The sequence below is a fragment of the Helicoverpa zea genome, chromosome 16 (genome assembly GCF_022581195.2).
Source record: "Helicoverpa zea isolate HzStark_Cry1AcR chromosome 16, ilHelZeax1.1, whole genome shotgun sequence".
Classification (NCBI taxonomy): Eukaryota; Metazoa; Arthropoda; class Insecta; order Lepidoptera; family Noctuidae; genus Helicoverpa; species Helicoverpa zea.
This window is the reverse complement of record NC_061467.1, coordinates 2,342,207-2,363,857: the sequence shown is the minus strand read 5'-3', so window position 1 is coordinate 2,363,857 and position 21,651 is coordinate 2,342,207. Positions and strand designations below refer to the sequence as shown.

The 21,651-nt window shown below is 38.3% G+C and overlaps 1 protein-coding gene across 12 annotated transcripts in view; it reads right to left on the bottom strand.

Annotated features, from left to right (window-relative positions):
• Positions 1–21,651, bottom strand: part of LOC124637795 (histone deacetylase 4) — an 81,404-nt gene that overhangs the window by 30,546 nt on the left and 29,207 nt on the right. Inside the window, exon 2 of one of the 12 annotated variants that reach the window (XM_047174449.1) lies at positions 20,860–20,939. The exons of 10 other annotated variants lie outside the window; for them this stretch is intronic. Coding sequence is in view for 1 of the 2 variants with exons in the window: in XM_047174454.1 (XP_047030410.1) it covers positions 16,218–16,236 (19 nt within the window). In the remaining variant the exon portion in view is untranslated. Of the gene's footprint in view, positions 1–16,217; positions 16,451–20,859; positions 20,940–21,651 lie in introns of those variants that run through there. One more of the 12 variants, XM_047174454.1, reaches the window with a different exon arrangement.

The window sequence follows — 21,651 nt, the reverse complement described above, 5'->3', positions numbered from 1 at the left end:
AACGTTGTCCAATCGCTGAAATGTGAGTTCAGTTCCAGGGTCACGCTGACTGTGAAAATTATAAAATTGAAATACAGTGTCTAGACGCCAAACGTTACAGAAACGATGTTTTCTTGGCAAGTTACACATTGTGATCAATCACTGTATTGTGTTTTGTGAATGACATGTCAAATGAGCGACGCGGAACATACGTAAGTTGTTTAAAAATATGCTGGTATTGATGGACGCTGGACACGCCCCTTACAGTAATTGGTGTCAGAAATTTTGTTGTCTGTCAAATTCCTGAGGGCTACGGTATCAGTGCAAGTTGCCGCGTGCTGGTGTCGCTGACCGTGACCTTGGCTATCAGGTGTGACGGCACATTACCGCATCGATCCCGCGCCCCACGAGGCGACAACTGTGCTTAGCTCGCCACGAGGCACCCATTTGAATGGGATATGAGCTACAAAGTGGAATTCCAAAGAAAACTACATATGTATCGAGAAGGACATATTGATTTCGATAAATGACTGAAGTTGTAATTGATGGCAAAACTATCGTTTGTATCGGTTGTAGACATGCAATATCTAACTGATGCAATTTTGATGTAGGCATATTGCCGTTAAGCGTTTGCTGTATTGCATATATCACATACACTCATATATTGTATTATTATCTCGGGCACTATTAAAGCACCTATTCAAACAGCAATCCTATATACCCTAAACACACAGCCACTATCCCACATATCCTTCTAGAGACACAAAACGAAGGACGCTGTGGGCAGTCCTTGATAAGTGGCACCGATGTGGTGTGGAGAAGTGGGTGTGGGATGAGAAGCCGGCTGATAAGGCTTCCGGCGAGGTCGTTGCCCTTCCGCCGATAACGCTCAGCTGGCCTCGCTGACATTGCTAGAACACTTTCTCTGGGACTCATTACGTACTTACTATTAAGCAAGTAAATATTCAATCATTGGCGGCTTAAGTAGCTTTATTCTTAGCCTATGTTTGGTAAATACAAGATGAATGCATGAATTTATGATGAATCTGGAAAATTCTGGAATCACATTGATATAAAAGCCGTTGATCGTGGGAGGAACTCATTAGATAGTGGAAATAACTTCCACTTGAAATGAGAAACCTATTCAATAACATTTCATTCCATCCTCCAGTATAATGTAGGAGCCCATTCAATATCATATTGAAGATTGCATCCAGTCAATAGACAATTCTAGATACGTTATCTTATATCTATTACAGTTATTCTATAACTATAATTTGTTTTCTTCAATAGATTCTTGATGGAATAGGTATAAATGTTTAATATACAAATTACAGAGAGCCAAGTAAGATGTTTCTCGACAGACTATAGTCATTTTTATTGAGATGGAATCGAATTAAATGTTTTCCAAATCAAAATAAAATATTCCTGTATCATTAAGAGTTCATAAATCTCGATAATAATCAGTCTTCAATGTAGTCACAATGGAAACTTCGCAGGCTGTAGGCGCACACGTCGGCTGTGCGCGCGCCGGTGATTTTCCTACAATTAATGCACTCACCGATACGAGGCCGGGAGTTTCCTCTGACACAGTTGTCTGAGCGACCAGCCTCGACCTTCGGGGAGACTTTCCGCGACCTGATCGCAAGCATGTGCATCGTATGGGGTGACTGCAGTTTAATGCACGTCATAGTAGATAGAAAACAATGCATTTTAGATGTTTGAAAAATAAGGATTAAATTAACGAAAGTGAAACATCTATATAATCCTTTCAATTCATTTATTAAGTGTATGTATTTACAAGAGCCTAAAAACATAAGTACTGCCTAACGAAATGGAATTTGTCATTATGTAACTTTTCCTCATGTGGGCTCTCCACTGATTAAATATTGTTGTTTACTTTGGCGGTGATCTAACGCTGTCACTGCGCATGATCTAACTTGTGACATTTGACCCGTGACGTCACACACTAATACCCCCTTATCGACGTGTTTATGTTTATCGTGCGCTTTCCATTCCCACTTTACTGCACTGTTTTATTTCAAAGAAAGTTTTGTTTATACATCTCCCACACAATAATTAATTTCAATTATCGCATAGTCCCACAATACGCTGATGTTCTAATGTAAGTAGTGTACATAAATAACTCTATTAGTAATTAAGATATTGATTTAACGAACCAATTAATTAATATGTTATTAATTAACGTACGAAATGCGCTGCAAGAGAGTCGAGTCTAAAGTGCACGACAGCAAATATATCACACTTAATGAGATCATGGCACTAAAGCGATCCGCAAAAATATGCACAACTTAAATCGTTTCCGCGTGACTTGTGTTCGCACCTGCAAATTAGTAGTAGGCATTATGCCCATTCACAAGTTCCTCGACATACCTCGCATGATCTCAGCTTGTCATGGCTATAATTACCTGCGCGATCACTGCAACTAAATAACTCAATAAACATTTATTGCAGTTCTGACTCGTAAAATAGTTTAGCATATTCTTTGACCTGTCCCAAATATTGCGTGGTCGCGTCCTGCTTCCCCGTGCGTTGCCAGGCGAGTTGGCGCCCAGCACGCTCATCCATCACGCGGCGTGATTGGCAAGCGTGCCACTTATCACTAACATTGCCACGATGTGATCACACCGATAATGGGATTGGCAAATGCTTTGCGGAAAACGGAAGGCAGGTATGCGCAAGAATGTAATTATCGCACTTTTTTGGCCGCTTGTCAGATTCTGTACGTGGTGTGAATATCACTTTCGACATTAGTTATGTAGAAGTGAACAGGTGATGATAGATAGAAAGATAGATAGATAGAATTCTTTATTGTACACTAATAACAAACAAACAGAAGGACATAACAAACAAGTAGTAAACGAGTACAATAGGCGGTCTTATCACTAAATGTGATCTCTTCCAGACAACCTTTGGATGGAGTCGATCTGTAAAGAAATACATTAAAGATGTTTGGTGTTTCAGAACATGAGGAAAATTTTATAGGTGACCATTCCAAAAGGTTAATGACAGAAGAATCAAATAAGCGAAAGTTTGATGCTAAAGCCAATCGGGACAAAGTTGTGCGTTCCTTTCCATGTAGAAACGGCCATGGATCATGTATCCCCCGAGTGGTGTACACTACTCGCGCACGAAATGGGTCACATCGAGCCGCAGTGACCAGCTGTTAATTCGGTGGGACCTTGGCCCGGCGGGGTGCGTTGCACAAGCAACTATTCTGATGCATCACCTTGCCCGTGTTACAACACTGCACCGCACGGGATCGGGGGACGATCCACCGCTCTATATGGTCTCAAGTATTTTAGGAGCTTATGTCACATGTACTTCGCTAATATAGTGGCTTACCTTAAAAAGTTATGTTTTATATTGGCAGTTTTAAGAACCATGTTTTGTATGAGTGATGAGAATTTAGAACTAATAACACGGTTAATGCTTGTATATGGATGCAGCATTAAGTTGTATTCTGCCTCACTGCTTTGAGATAAATACCAGGATAATCAATACCTAAATACGTACATTCAACCACAAAACTCGTGTTATTTATATAAATTAAATTATATTTATAGTTGTCTAAATTAGGACTTTATTATCGCAAGCAAATATACGTAGGTATTATTTAATTATAACAACATACAGTAAATCCACAAACATTGAAGTGGGACAGGATAAAATACTACTGATTTGTGTTGAGCGCTAACCGGACTGTTGGGTGTCATTGCTCAGTTTATCGTTTGAACTAGTTTAAACTACAATAATTTTCCATCGCAATAGCTACATGTGATGTGGTGGTAATCTGGAGTGCGATAAGTAAGCGTCGCGGGCGCAGGGCGCAGCGCGCATGCGTGCGGCGACCCACCGTCTGCCGCATCGCGGTCAAGGCGACTGCACCGCCACATACATGCATTCATTACTCTTTGGACTAGTCGAGTTAACGAGCTGCCAGCCCATCGCGGAAATAAGTTGTCGAAGTTATTTATCAAGAATTTTGAAAATATTAGGATAATTTCTATTCCGTTCAACTGTTATACGAAATTGTAGATAAGTTTAGGTGACATTTCAGAGATTGCGATGAGTAACTTCATTTTTTGCGCTTTCATAGAGTAGAAGTATGAAAGCTCAAGCAAATAATTGAAATAACATCATGTATTCTTGTTCTCACATATTTTCAATTGTTTTGTCGAAACGTTTTATAACGAGTGTTGTGCGCCCGCGCCCACACATACCAAGCGACATAAATCACAAAGGTTAGACGCAGTTAACGGCCGATTAACATGCCCACCGCGCGTACTTAATTATAATTACTTATTTTAAATTTACTCGCAGCGTCACGCCTAGCCGCCTAATTATAGATCTGGGTGTTAACTACATATTATCGTGCAAGCGGCTGTTGAAGAACAATGTCATTTTTCAACGTTTCTTTGTGTAACGTAAACTTCCGATGAAACATTCCTCTTTTAAATGTTTGCTATGAGGCTGTGATGTGACTGATACCGTGTGTTTACAAAAGCGTATTCCGTGAAGGGTTATAGATCTTACTGAAACAATAATAATAATTCAATATGATAATTCAGGTGATGAGAGCATTCACGAATTTGACTCGATTAGGTTTTAAGATGCCACGCGGTCATGAAGACGAACAATGACTATCGCTGTAAATAGTTTTTCATCCATACATTATCTGTAAACGTGCGGCTGCTCAGCTGTCATGTCGGACTTCAAACGAGAGCAGCGGTGATACATATACTGCCAAACATTCATCAATGATGACACTAGATTTTGTCAACGTGAGTAATGGAGCATAAGTTATCGTCCCTTTGGAACTTGGGACAGCATTGTACAGTTCCAAGAATAGGATGTTCAATTACTGCAGAATTAAGAGATATGTGTAGTGCCAAGCTGATCGTCTTCTCCACACCTTCGGAGAGGATAAATCACAGTCGCGCGGCTATGCCAAGCGTGCGGCGCGCTCGCTATACGACGCGATAATGTAATCGTTTTAGATGGGACAGTGATTCATATTGTTTTGAAACAAATCATGTCAACGGTGATACTCATCTTTGTTATGACCCATAATCAACTTCAAAAACTGATACTAATGATTCTTTATGACAAGAAATTGGAGTCAATAACAAGTCTAATGTAGCGCACTGTTCTAAATAACAGTTTGTACGGTGTACAATACAATAGTCTGTTGTAGTAATAACACAAACAGATGACGAAATACTACATAACCCAATTCGCGTGATGCAGTTTCCACGCGGCGGAGATCCGCAGTGAGCTGGCATCCGGAGCGGCGACCTCGCGGCCTGCTCCCGACGCCAACTCAAACAAAATCCGATGACACGACACGCCTCCCAACATAAATATATCTAGAACACACATTCATTATGTCGCGAATTGCTCAAGGTCTGATAGTTACCAGCTGGCTCCTGAGAAGACTTAGTGAGGAAAGCATGAGACAGTTCTGTATGGCAGAGATTAAGCTTATCGAAAAAAGATCCGGAATGAAAATAATAATGAATTTCAATGTTGACAAGAAAGCGCATAATGAAAGGATGTCCAGTTTGCAAATCAGTACAAAGTAATACATATTTTGAATTTCAGGCACAACCAAGAAATCATCAAGATAAAAATTCATATTCATATGAACTTTCTTTACAAAATAAAAATATCTGATATCAAATTGAGATAAGAACAGTGAACTTTCAAAACCAGTTATTAAAACTACCTTGTGTAAACAAGCTTGCAAACATGTAAAAAAGTAGGTACTGCAGAAGTTGTCATAAATATGCAGCTACTCATTCTAAATGCATAACATTGTGCGTAGAAAGGAGTTAACTCCATTACTCATACATACATCGAATGCTTTAAATTAAGTAACCCTGGTTTTTAAGTTACATATTCAAAGATTCCTCATGCATTCCTATCAAATGATATCGTCTTTAACGAAAAGGCACAACGTAATCTTCCTTTACGGAAGATATCAATCAATGAGCCAATATAATGTCTGGCATAAAACTGCCGGGAGGAATGTCAACTAGGCAGAGCTCGGTCGCACTTGACCAGTACCATTATAGGCATAGTTGACACTCGAGTCCTGAGGCGAGCATAACGAGGTCTATATCTGGCCACCATCCAATCAGGTGCGAAGCGTTATGTTCGGGAGTCGCGCGGCTAATGCTAATAATACCCGGTCGAAGCGGCGCCATTTATAGCCTAACCAGAATAGCCGGCCAAACATATAGACGCACCGATAGATATGTCCGATGTCGAGACAAATTTAGATGCCGATGGGAACGCCATTTACGGAATACTTATAATAGAAACGGCGTTCAGTTCGAGTTAATAGCTGCTTCAATAAGGATCAAAGGCGTGTGCATCGGTGCTGTAACAGCGGATCACTCGCTGATTCAGCCGGAATTAATACTTTGTTGTTGTTTCCCATCTTTCTCGTACACTGCAAATAAAAGTCAGTTGGCGTAGTAGTTTATAAAGCTTTGGTGCAGGTCTTTCGATTTTACTATTAAACAAAAGATCTCCAAAATATTACGAAATTCCATCTGCTGATAACTCCGTTTGTTCCAGAATATTACTCGACGATTGTGCATGAAATACGGTTTCTGGCACATCTGAAACTATAAAGTTTTCAGTGAGAGCGCCATTCAGCCGAGTATGTACGAGAGCGCTAACGAGCCAGAAACACTGCCAGCCAGCGCTGGCATCGCAGCCCGCGCGTCATTTCCGGTGCTGCATTATTTAGACTCCGAACCCTTTTAGATTTCCGGTAAATCTCCTCAACGTTAAATCTAAAATTAGAGGAGGCTCCGAAACTATTCTGATATTAGAATATTTCGACGCAGCATTCGAGGAAGGCGCTTTATAGTTATTTAGTTTATTACAATCAACATTTCTATGTTTCGCCTTAACTGATTCTATTTGGCCATTGTTGTTCAAAATATAGTTGTAAGCGGAACAGTTCACATCATCAATTAGGCAACATGTGCGCGAGACAGTGGACTGATCATGAAGATAAATATAGACGTTAACGCATAACCACAAGTTTCGCTGACCACTAATTGATATCGCCTAGCCGATGTATTACGGCCATTGTTCAACACAGCCGGATGTCACTGCCATTTTATATGTAAACATCATTAAAGACGCCATTTGGCTTTTCTCAAAAGAGACTTTTAAATGTTCAAATATTCTTCTACAAAATAAGCTAAGTCACGTGGTTAACCAACGTTTTAATTAAACGTGCTATATAAATAATATCAAAGTATTCAGTAAGTCAGCCTTGACAGACAACTCGACGCGAGTACATACATACAGAAAAAATATCAGTTATGTCACTGTATACATAAATATTTCTGTGACTATGTTATGTAAACAGTTTGGCACGCGTCGTGACAAGAGACCCTGACTCCTGATATTCACATTTTACTTTTTGAACGCAGTTTGAATGAATACAGCATTATCGACAGAACAATGTCGTATATCATTGCAATAGCTCATCATTGCATAGAAGCACCAAGTGATTTTAAAAGCAGCAAAATTCAATTGAATTTTACACGTCTTTATCGTACAGATGAGAAAATGAACATAGAAGTTCAGTGACACACAATACAAAAACAAACTAATAATTTAAAGACAAAAAAGATTAAAATTGCCATCAAACTATAGAAGCATCACCACCTGTTGTTGTTTACAGCGGGGACCCAGACCTTGCGCACGTCCCGGCGTCGTGTGCGGTAGGTCGCGCACCACCGCCTGACAGCTTACTAAGTGCCCAGCCTACATGATTGCCGCTGACACCGCTCCGTGATACGAATATTGTTTTTACAATCATAGATGAGGTAGCAAATGGTGATGGAATAAAATGGAACAAGAGGAATTTGGTCGTTGATAAAAGTTTCGGTAGACGAAGCAAGTTAACGTCTTATTTATATCGAAAAACTTTCCATTATTAATGAAAACTAAACTAACGAGAAGTTCAATATAAAACGAAGAAGCAGCAGCGGCTATTTTGGTGGTGATCCCGTCTAATGTTGAATAGTAAAGATAAATGGATATCGACAATTTGGCAGGAGAGCTCGCGGAAACTTCCTACATTTGTGCATTTGATGTGCAAACTGAACGCGCCGCATATCATGCAGGAGTCACATGTGCTTTGTGAACCAAACCACGTCACACCGAGGTATTTGATCGACGGGACTGATGTACACGACGTGTGTGGTGAACCCAACGCGAACTAAATAAAAAGAGATTTAAAATATATCTACTTATCAAAGTAAAGCCTTCCAACAACTATTAATAGGCACAACTTTGAATAATAATATTCTTGAGGGCCATAAAAATGCCTCGCCTACTAATCAAAGTCCAACAAAGTTAACTCGTCTGCTAACTTGTAGTTCCAAAGTTCATTGGACTGAGTTACACGAACATACATAATTTTAACTACTAAAGTCATCTCGGACGAATATCTAAACTATAAGCATGAAGGAGAAGATGACCTTCAAAATTTTAATAAAAAGGTAACAAATGTAGTAAGGTAAAGCGTTTTAATATTTCCTACAAATAATACAAGAGGCAAGCCAGGTCGATATGAATGAATACACACACAAAGTCACGACAATTTTATTCGATGACCCGACCTCCGAGCCACGTGTATTACGCGAGCATTATCCAATGAAGGTTACTAGTCGCCTCTAGTACTCTCTGGTACGACAAACGCAGTTCCGGAGGCGACTTGACACCAATACGCCAAGTGGCCAACATGGACATTTGAGCCAACGTTGGCGCTAGCCGGCAGGTGGTGGTCTGCTCCGGTCAATTTCGGTGTTTGATCCGCTGACACTGGGTTATTGCCGCTTCCTGCCCACGGCTGCAATGAGGCCAATTGTACTGAACCTTTGTGTCTATAAATGTAACCAGTTGATTCATCGTGCTCTAGAATGCAAAACTCAGTTCTACACCTAAACTACGTACAATGATATAAGTTATGTGTAAGATGAGTTGTACAACTAGAAACAAGTTAAATAGCGTGAAATATATTTCTATATTATAACAAAATTTGCATGACAATGGCCTTGTGTCACATCTTTTAATGTAAAAATAGAATTAATTTTCCAGGAAAGTCTAAGCACAAGCTTTAGTTCTAAAGGTGCGTCAACAAACGTTTAACAAAAACAAAACCTAATTATAATCTAACCTTTGAAACTGAACGATGCCTGGAAATGAAAACAAAGCTTATTAAATTATGATATGGCATGGCAACCTACGACATTGCATAAAATAGGTATGCACTTTGAAATTTTAATTTCGTGGAAAGATTTTTACACTATTTAACTTTATATACAATACCTACATGAAACGATATGGCAAATAAATATACTGCGTGCATTCACAACTTTCAGTCAGACACAGAAACATTTTGAGTTTTGCGTCACACTTTTTCAAAAGAGGTTTGCACGTCGCGTCTACTTTCTCTTTTGAACTTTGCATAAGGAAATAAAACATGGTTACGTGTATGTTCCTCAAAATCGAAATACATTCTCTATCTTGTTTTGAACAAGTGAAACTACCTAAATGATAATGAGTTATTAATAACATGTGAATTCTAACGTAACACACATGACGAGACAGGATTATTTCGGACTCCATCAAGCGAATAAAAGCGAAAAAATCAAAGTTGAAGCAATAAAATGTTATCTGGATTCTAGTCTAGACGTATTAAACGTCGAGTTTCACGTGTCTAAAAATAACACACCTAGAACGATAATATGATGTCATAGTCTTTTTAAACCTCTCAGAGGTGGGTGACATAAATGTTACACTTAATTGTTAGGCCAGGGACCAGGTTAATCTTAATTGCAGCTATGACAAAACTTACATGGACGTGGAAAGGATTGTTGAAAACAGGCCAGTAGTTTTGAGTGAATCAATCTCAAGCTTACAAAAATACAAACATTTACTCTTTATAATATTAAAGTATAAGCGTAGATAACGTTTAATAAAATAATTTTTGGGTACAAAGGTCAGCTCTTCGTAAATTCTCAGAGAATCTTAAAATAAGTCCTAAACAATGAGATAAAATGCTTGCTCTGATAAGGCTGTCATAAACATTAAACAACCTTGAAACCAAGCTCTTTCTCACATAACTTCCCGGCGTTTTAAAACGATATTCGTTACAAAAGACTAAATCGAATTGAAGGCAGTAGAGTATTCAGCCAGTCACAAAGAATTAAACTCATTTTCCCATAAACGATACAATTTAGTTTGTGGAGTTTCTTCGAAGTGTGTTGTTAGGTAAACAAGCCGCCCACGCGACTACGGCAAAGGTCAAGGAGTAATGTCAGCACCTACACAGTTCCGAATCAAATGAACGATATTCTCTTTACATTACATTATCTTAGATCCCACGCACGAGTGGGAGTTGCTATATCAAAATATTGCTGAATATGTTTTGTGAAAAATGCCAAAATTAATTTGTCTTCACCACCCATTATGTGTAACTTTTTTATTTAATTATCCTAGTAGATCGACAGAAGCCGTGTAATATTGCGGAGAGAGATAAACATTTTACTGAAAGATAAGGCAAAATTGGACAGACAAGCCTACACCTATTAATAGATGATTTTTATTTCCCTGAGCCGAATCAAAACCATGGTCGAAATCAAACAAATATAACATAAAGCAATGTGCAGCTTCCTTCTTGGATGGTTTTGTTGCGGAAGTGGGTATCTGATGGCGAAAAAACTAATGATTCGATTTTACACTTGGCTGAATCGAAATTGACTATCATTTAATCCCAGTTCACTTCCTCGGAGAAGTTGTTCTCCAATAAGTCTCGAATAGTCTACCGTTTGGTATTTTAGCAACACTGCTAGATAACCACCAACCAACATGTAGATCAAATAACAATTGATCTAAATACTTCAAGAAAAATTGATCGAAGTCGTTCAGTTGTGACTGAGACGAGTCCTATATCATATTATTTTCAAACCCAAACACCTTATTATAAAACATGATTTAAAAAAAGTACCAGCTTTTGTACCACCTTTTAAACACCGTCCCGAACAAAGTTAGTGGACTAAACCTATTACTAAAGCGGGTACTTCTAAGACTATGTTTTTGTTATGACACTTGTTATGTTGTATTTTACCGTTAACTGCACATGCGGAAAACGAAAACTCGGAAACCAAGAGTGACAATAGTTTTCAAGGTTCCAAGTTTTTGTCCAGAGTCACGGTTCAGCAGCGTGGATAGTTCAGCAGCAAGAAGCACGCAAATAGACGCAGCCATGCAGTCACCGACGCACTGTAAGTACTGACACAAACAACCACAAGGAAGCCTTCGCAACACCAACAATAGACCAAGAAAATAAGTGATTTCAACAAAATACATAGTTTATTCAAGAAACGATAAAAGCTTTCCTAAAAGTGGGACGAGTTCATGGAACAAAACATTATTAAAGAAAAGGGTATAAAGATTTACAAAGGTCGACTGTTCCGCTTTCTGGGAAGCCTTCTAACCTTTTCCATTTGAGGTAATTTAGCTATACAAATTACAATAAAACAGTTCATTGAAGCTATAACAACGAAATATAACATAGTTTTTCTTTTTACATTATGAATATAATGTTTAGCTTTAGAGGCGGAGAGCTATAATTTGAAATATTATATTAACAGGCTGCAGAAGCCCTAACGGTACATACTGCCAATGAATATTCCTTTTCCTTCAAGTGAATCATCGAGATAAACGAGTACGCTACATCGTCGGACGCAAGTATTTTCCTGTTACCCGACCACACCGATCATGCGGCTCATTCACTAAGCCCTGATGACCTCTATGAACCACAGTTAGTTATTAGGTATGCAAACCCTAGTTGAGATCCGGAGCGAATCATGAATTAAATTCAAACTGCTAATAACCAATGACAAAATCCAGAGATTCATATTGAACTTTATATTTTGTTTTGTCAGTTTCATTAATTAAAGTTCGGCCATTCAGAGAATGCGTTCCTGACACGTCGCGATTGAACTGACGACGTAACTTTGCAATGGCGTTGCAGTTACGATAAAAATATTTTTGCTGGTTGTTTACCGTTTTAACAATTGAGGAGCATTAAAACAACATTATTATATCAATAATCAATGAATGTTATTACGTCGTCAGTTCAATCGCGACGTGTCAGGAACGCATTCTCTGAATGGCCGAACTATAATTTAGTTATTGACGTCAATGCGGTTAGGGCTCTCCTGCACAAAGCTGAGGTCCGTGCGTACATGAGCATAACATGGAACAATGTGGTCGCATTATACTTTACTCTATTTGCAAAGTGTCAGACGGGCATATTTCACGTTCCTTGCTGCTTATTACATATTTGCACCTGGTAATGGTTTCTAGTTTGTTTTCATGCAAACATAAAGCATTATTTACGACAACATTGTACTGGTAATAAGTAGGTCTTTAACAACTAGCATTTATGAGTGCAGTGGTGATTGATGACGACTGACCACAACCTAACACAACAGGACAATAAATTGCATACGTGAATACCAAAAGAATGCAAAAACATTCATCAAGAAACAGATGTGTAATGTGCTAAAACACAAGTTTTACATTGATAGAAGATTAAACAATGACTGGAGGATTTGCAGTCTGTGTTGGGTTTTCTTGTTTAAAAATTGATTTATCAACTTGAACCGATCGTGAAATGATTAAAAAATAATAATATTTGAGTGTGCGCGCTGTTCGTCTAGACGGGAGTTCCGTAATTATTTCTGTCGCGAATCCAAGACGCGTGCGTCATTCGCTTTGACGCAATGAACCGAAAAAACGCATTGATTTTCAGCACACGCAATGCACCGGCTGAACACAAAGACAATTACCAATTACAACTACATATTTAATATCAACAAACAATAAGACTTCTTAATCAGACTCTTGGCGGAAACCCCTTGTCAACGAGCGCGTTTATGTTATTATTAAACAGTTTGAGTTAAATAAATATGTACTAGAATTCATACACACGAAGATAATTAAAAACCTAATCAAAATAACAACTCAAGCAAATAGTTCATAGAAATGATAAACTTATCTCAAAGTATCAAGACATGTCAAGGTTTTGCAAACAGAAATAAGCTATGCATGAAAAACTAGACATTTTATACATAGATATACCTTTGTAGTACAGATTCATCATTTTATGCTATCACGATGACGCTAGTCAGCCAAAGATAGCCTCTGTTATCAATGCAGGCAATTAACATTATTTATAGAACTGATAAGGTTTTTACGCGAACCTAATGGTACTTCAAACGACGAGTTGTCACTCACTCAAAATGGAGGTCGATAATTATGGAAATCGACAATAGCAGATACTTACTGGATATTTGCATACGTTGTGCGTTGAAGCATTTACATTGCTAGACAGTAAATTCGTTTCAAATGACATCATAATTGCTGTTTGGATTTTTCCTCATAAACGCATCATATTTTCCAGAACATTGAATATGTGGTTGTATCCGGCTGCAGGTCAGTGGCCTGCGCGCGCGCCTCTGCGTCTGCGCGAGCCCTTAGACAGGTTCCGTGTAACGGGAGCCGGGACCGTGTCAATCACGACAATTATTTAGCCCTCACCGTCGACACATCTTGAATACTTCGTGTGGCTACGTTTTTGTTCTACTGACATGACTGTGTTCAAAACAAACAAATTACACTCACTCAGGTCATGGGTCGTGCGCACTTCACAAACATTACTGGAATAACAATTTTATACGCTATTCTTCATGCTAATCTATTTTTCGTACTTTGCGACCTTCTTAAATATTCACAGTACTTGTACTAGTTATATTAGTGTCATTGATTGATTGTGTATCTTTACATATTTTGAACTTACTATTTAGCATACAATCATTGTAATGCGAATTATCTACCAAAAGTTAATTTCTTGAGTTAGCAGATAATATGTCAGCAAATACAACATTATTAGTTTCACCTCCCCTCTCAGAGACATTTAATGGTTACTTAAGCCATTCCTTAGTGAAGGACTTGTATGACATTCTGTCACTAAGGAGTGACTTAAATAATAATTAAATGTCTCTAAGTGAGGAGGTCAGTGTTTAACAAATCCCTTAAGCAGACTTCACTTTCCAGAACATTCTTCAATCAATACGCTTTAGAACCAGACAAAAGCTGACCATAGGCAACCTAACAAAAACAAAGTCAGTAAGACAGTCGATATGAATGGCACAGATCTAGATGAAGATATGGGACACAAAATTTCATTGATATCAGCAGTTGAACAAATGTCCGAGCTGACTGGTCACATGGAGATAGAAAATATGGAAAAGATAAAGAATACGTGCGATTCGTCTAGCAGATGACCGATTTAGATAATAATTCAGACTTGAGAAAAATAAATGCTATTTACAATATGCCCTATAAAAGGGATTCAAAGACTGGAGCTGATTAAATAAGAATTGAGTTAAGAAAGTCAATTGATAGCACTAGCCCAAATAATTGAATTGTAGAAAGTTTAAGCTTTGTTGACCATTCCAAATTTGACAGACGAAGAAAGAAACTTTATCAGTGTATTTTCTCGTGTGATCAGATAAGGAATTCCATCGGTTACACGTGTGTCGGAGATAAACGGGCGTCGTCAGGTGCCACCACTAGTGCGTGATTATGCAATGCCTTGTAAGCTGCACAGATATCCACAATCTGATTAGATAAGTTATTATTATAAACAAAATTGTTGATATCGTCGGCGTTATTTTATTTATGAATATCTATTTGGTTTTAAGGTTTCTTATTTTTCTGCACTGATTTATTTTTTTCCATTGTGTGCTTGCAGCTTCGTGCCGACTGTTTACGATTTCAAAAGGTTGATTTTCATAAAAATTTACGTTTGAAGGAGGTGATTTATTTGAGGTAATCCTAATAGTAATTTTTAGGCACTATAAATGCGATTATTTTGATATCATGATAACACTTTCTAGGTGAAACAGTAAGAACAAGTGATCCTGAGGCCCAGCTTTATATAGGATCATTCTAATGCGTATAGCTAGTCTGTGTAAATATTAACATACCTATTCCACAATTTTATAACATCAACACCCAATTAATTTGTGGTGTAAACGTAATTTGCAAATGAAGTAAAATATGAAACCTGTTTTTGATTTGTAATAAATATGAAAAAATATTCAAAATTTTATTAAGATTCACGATATTTGTGTGCCAGACAGTCGCGATTATAATTTGATTGCATACAGAATCAATTTTGATGTTATTCTGGCATAAACTATCGATAAAATATGGAATAGAAATTAATCAGTATTGTATCGACAGACAAAGCGTTCTTGCGATACTGATAGACAAATAGACACAAGTAAGTAATACAGTGTTAACAATGAACTTGTTGCTATGATGTGGCTAAGTACTGCAGCATGATGAATAAAACAGTCATAAACATGAGCGACAATACATACTCATTATTTACCCACATTAAAGGTATAATTTTATTTTCCTTTTATGGACTTGTTTTTGTATGCTTATTATGGACATTACTTTCATGACATAAAGCTGCGCTATATTATTGGCCAAAGCAAAAATACAGAATTTGGGTAGAATGTTGAATTAAAATCATAAATGAAGACATCACGTAATTCGCAACAATATGAAGCGAGGAGAATGATAACAGGCCGAACGCGGATACGACGTCCACACGCACACTCTCGCAGCTCCGACACAAACACGCTCGCACACACGCATACGATACAAAAATAGCATCGCCGATAGCGCAAACACACCAACACACGCCCACACGTTGTACGTGAACTGTAATAAAAACATACATAGACACGCACAGTGCGCTATGAATAAGACACAAATTGAAATGGAATCGTACGACTGAGCTGATTATGAACAACTCCCCGAAACATCGACCTCATTCAGGACTTGCCGGTCACTGCTGCTCAGGCTTCGACCGAGGGTCGACAGAACAATCGCAGTGAAAGCCGATTTCAGAACCGACCTCCAATATATTTGCATATAGCGATAAGCTCTAGGCTCAACAATAAGAGAGGGACCTCTTTACCACTGAGTACCGGTCCAGTCTAGTTCCAATTATAGGAGCGCACCGCAATTCTATGTCATGCAACATATCGAGGAATGTGGATCTGCGACGTCGCCGTATGTCGAAGCGGACTCACCTAAATTTATGACATACATGGCCTGGGAGCGCTCGAGCCTCCGCGCATGCTCCACGGCCGGATACAGTCCTCCGGAATCCACTTTGAGGCACTAAAAAACTATAACACAAACAGAAAACACTGCGTCAAGCGCAAGCATCTTATGTGGGCACAGGCACTTGCCGTCGAACGGCACGGAACGTTAGCGCGACACTCGATGGAGCGACAGGTGAGCTCGGATCGCGGTCGAACACTGACTGAGCGAGTGCGCGGGGCGGCGGCGCGCTGACGCAGCGGCGCGCGCGCACCCGCAGCGCCCGCAGCGCTCGCGCCCAGCGCCCTGCAGCGCCGCAGCCGCTGATAACTGACGCATCGACGTTTTCGCTAAAACGACTTAAATCTTGGCAATAGTTTCTACACAAAAAACACGGTAGACTGTAGGATGCAGTTTCTAAAAACCAATTCTTACCAGATTACTGAGAATTTTGTAAAGAAACATCAAGCGCTGACATGATGAATGGTAGTGTTATTATTTACATATTTTCCATGTCTAAAATTAAGTTATTCGTAATTTGCTCAAGTCATCGATGAACAGCATGATACTTGGCACGCAATTAAGGCAATTAACGAGATCATCAACGAAGTTATCCGACGAGGATGCTGGAACATAATAGCTGTCCAAGTGACCGACACGTGAGTTATAATTTTCGGATGGACGAAATGGACCATGACGCAATATATGCTAACTTAAGTCTACAAAGGTTGCAGACGAATTGACAACACGCAAAAAAGTGAACAAACAAGTCGCTAAACACTTGACAAAAAGAATAACAGAGACGAATTATTAACTTGATATAGAGACATAAATACAACAATCGAGGTCAAAGAAGGAGTGGTGATGGCTGAAGAAGTTACGATACTGGGCGACCTATAAGTAACCAAAAAAGTATTTCTGAACATCGATGAGCTTTCCCATACTGACAAACAAAACAAATTGGCAAATCAACCGGGATGACAACTATGGCAGCGAGTTGCCGCTTACGAAAACCTCGTCTAGTTGTTCTACGATCAAAGAAAATCATGGATATTCTGACCATAGTTTCATAGTATAAATAAAATAGTTTGGCCAAAACATTTTCTGGATCCCGCGAAAGAAATCTTTGCTGAAAATGAAAATAAAAGCCACGTTGTGGTCGCACTTGTGAAAAGTACATATTGTAAACATGAAGGCAAGTCAGTATTTGCCACACTGTTGAGCCAGTTTACAAACAACGCAGATATTAATCGATGAACCGTGCGCTGTGACAAGCGGCTCACACCGCCTATAGGTCAACCGGCGAATATTTAGGACGCATCGTGACGTAGCCGTGACGTCACATCATTGCAGAGCTGATTAGCCGTGTGCCACTGTACTTTATGAGAGTATCACCCGCACAATCTGACACTGTTTCTGTTTATTTGAACGCTTCAAGCCATTTAATAGCAAAACACCACTTTAATTACAATCCAACTTGTGACTAGAAAGTACTTACAAATTCTTCAGTTGCTTCAAAACGCGTTAGAGGCTAAACTTTCCAAGTAGTTTGAGAAGTTTGAACAAAAGTCAGAGTAATAACCCCGGGAAACAATTTGACGCAAGAACAAAGTTTTCCTTTAGTGAATCTCTCCATTTCTTTAGCGTCAGGTGTCACAAATGTAGTTAATTTTCTATAACTACTTACCTATTTTTGATTAATTGTTTTATTAGTTGATTGTTTTTTTTGTTAATTATCTTTTAAGAGATACATTGAAGTTTTTATGTTATTTCTGCGCACACTTACACATGCGTTTAAATCTGATTAAATATGATTACAGCTCAAACGCTCCGTGAGTTCGTCTTGCCGGAAAGGTTAAACAAAACATTAAAACTTAATAAGAAGTTATTATTTATAAACGTATGTGCATAATGAGCAATGACTTTGAACTTTATACTTGTTACGTGAACTAGGTAGGTAGAAATATGCCGAACAATGAGGAAACCAAAATGAGTTGCCCAATCAGTAGAAATATGTTTTCTTATTCCATCAAGAAGTCAGAATTATCAAGAACATACTTATAAAATCCGCAGCTTTCTCAAAAAGTACAGAGATACACTTAATAAATATTAATTATGCCCAAGCGATCTTACTGTTATTGTCGAAAACTGATGGAAATCACAGTAATTAGATTATCAAAATCAAAGGTAATTCGGGTACTGTTGATAAAACAAATTAAGTGTAGCGTGCAAAACATTATGTATGTGACACACTAGAGACAGATATGTAGGAAACAGATAGCAATATTATTGCAGGATCTAATACACGTGAAAGAAATATAATCGGACTAGATAACTTTATCAATCAAGGTCATGAATGATGTCCAAGATTATCTAATATTTAATCACTTTTTTAAATACTATCTAAAACCAACATTTGGTATGTATGTATCTTGGGTTATCACCACAGTCCATTAATATGAAGCTATGCCACTTGGAACATTTTGCGAGCTTATATATGTCACCGTAAGATTACAAACATCGTTAGATTACAATCTATCTCGAGAGATTGTAAACTGTCGAATTATTGTAAACCGTAACACCTGATTGCAATTTAACGCATTATTTTTCGCTATATTATAATCTATCGATGAGAAATTGTCAAATTGTCAACTGTCCGAAAGCTCTCCCTGATTGGTCAGTCTTTTTGTAAGATCGAGAGCGATGTAGAGCGGTCAAATTGTCAACTGGCGTAGAACGGAATGCATCTTGCGCGCTGATTGGTAGAACGTCAAAAAAGACTATGTTCTTTGCAACTCCCGGTGTCACAGCTCTTTGACGTGCAAAAATAAGTGACGGTTTAATTTTTTATAAAATCAAAAATTGTACTTAATTTTTAAGACTCAAATTACACACAATTAAAAATTGTATTAAAAATTGAAGTTAGTGACGAAAACGAATCGCTGCAAAACCGACTCCACGTAGTCTTGTCTGCCCTACCCCTAGAGTGCAATTCAAAACCGCGTAGGCGCGGAGGGGCGAGGCGGCCTGCGAGCTGAGGCGCAGGTAGTTTCAGCGCTCGCCGCCGCGGCTGAGGCTGGCCGGCTCGGCCGGCCAGCAAGCCGAAGCTGCGGTGGTGAGCGTGAAAACCATCTGCGACGATAAGCTCGCATGGGACCGCCGGAGCCCCGCAGCGCCGGAGCCGTGACAGAAGTTATGCTTGCTGCATGTTGCATGCTTACTTCCATGCTGGGTCAATTAATATGGGATGTGTTATATTTTAAACAAAAAACTCAGTAGGTACGAGTTAAAAAATTAGAAGGTAAATAAATATTTTTATGATGTCATTTAATAGTATTTAAGAAGTTTACTGTTAGAATGCATGCTACAAATTTAGATGCAAAAAAATAACCATCATGCTGAGTTGTATTTAGAGTGGAAGATAACTCGTAGCTAAGATAGTATTATTTAGATGCTCGACGCTTTATTAATTGTGGCTGACTTAGTAATTTAGAAGGCAACGTACATTTTTGGGGGCGAATAATGATATTAAAAAGAAGCCTGTTTAATTAGCACCCCTTTTATTTTATTTTTAAATATTAGTTTGTATTTGAAGACAAAATACCTAACTGTATTTTTATAAGAGTTATTTTTATATAAATTTAATACTTGAAGAATTTTTGAAGAGCATTTATTTTATTTAACTGACACCTCTATTTCATTCCTAACTCTACGGGAACTCCATGGGAACAGAACGGCTGGTCGTGATTGGTCGATCTTACAAAAAGACTGACCAATCAGAGAGAGCTTTCGGACAGTTGACAATTTGACAATTTCTCATCGATAGATTATAATATAGCGAAAAATAATGCGTTAAATTGCAATCAGATGTTACGGTTCACAATAATTCGACAGTTTACAATCTCTCGAGATAGATTGTAATCTAACGATGTTTGTAATCTTACGGTAACATATATATACCTAACAGCACATTGTGGATTACAATAATTGATTGAAAACCTTAATGAGCAATAGCAATTTTAAGTAGTAATTAAAGCAATAAAAAACCGGCCAAGTGCGAGTCGGACTCGCTCACGAAGGGTTCCGTACCAGAGCAAAAATTAGCAAAAAAATCCAAAATATTTATTTTATTCTAGTTTTCAGTATTTGTTGTTATAGCGGCAACAGAAATACATCATCTGTGAAAATTTCAGCTCTCTAACTATCACGGTTAATGAGATACAGCCTGGTGACAGACGGACGGACGGACAGAGGAGCGAAAACAATAGGGTCCCGTTTTACCCTTTGGGTACGGAACCCTAAAAAACGTTAGTGTCAATGGAAGTACAACGTACGGTGGCAGTAGATCTTCATCAAAATTAAGACGCACTGTAAGATTTGTTTAAAAATACTGGAGATATTTGTGATAAGGCGTGGTGAGTAGCAGCTCGAATAGAGGTATTCTGACACCTTGCTCAGGCGCAAACTTTAAGACAAATATTACATCCATTTTGTTGTAACAGTGTGAAGAACATCAGCGGTCTAAACTAACGTAATCTTCTAGTCATCGTGTGACTAACACTTTATTTGTGTTCATTATAAAAAAGCTAGATATAAAACCTAATTAATTGTATAACTATTCATACTTACGATATCAAATTAGCGTATAGGTAGTATTCGTGACATTGACCCACCTTGAAACTTAACTGCACGTAAAACAGTGGCGCCATCTATAAATAAATGTTTATTATATCAGCGGTATCGTATAACAGAGAGTCCAGTTTGAATCACTAACTTCTTGATTTAACTCTGCGCCCGCGTCACTCGGTGACACATACAACCTTGGGCCCTCACTTGCCAAAATACAGTTAATTCTGTAACTCACTTTGTCTACGCTTTCATGATTAACGTGACATGTTTTGTCTGCATAGAAATCACTGTTATTATTTGTACTTTAATATTCATAAGATTGTTTAGATGAAGTTCAAATCAAAGCAATTAGCAAAGAAAAGGTCAATCAACCGTATGTTGTCATGACGATGAAAACTGTCGATGTTAATGAAATAAAACAGTTTACAGCCATCAAGGATTAGAGACGATGTCTTACAAAACAAAATCCTAAGCAACTCTAATCTCAAAACAAAATCAGAACTTTCATCGTGTTAATCCTCAGATTACAAAAGCCAGGGGATAATTCACTAATAATAAGCTAATGAAAAAGCTAATAATTTGAACGAAGCAATAAACTAAAACAGTTGGGTGCGCAGGCGCCGGTCGCGTCGTGGGTGATCAACCTTGTCTAGACCGAACTTGACTAAGCAGTATTTACGTAACTGCTTCATTATTACTCATAGTTTACAGTTTTCAGTTTTGAGAACAGGAAAATATATGGAGTTCCTGGTGCTTCTATTCAATTGTCTACTACAGCAATGAAGGAAGCAA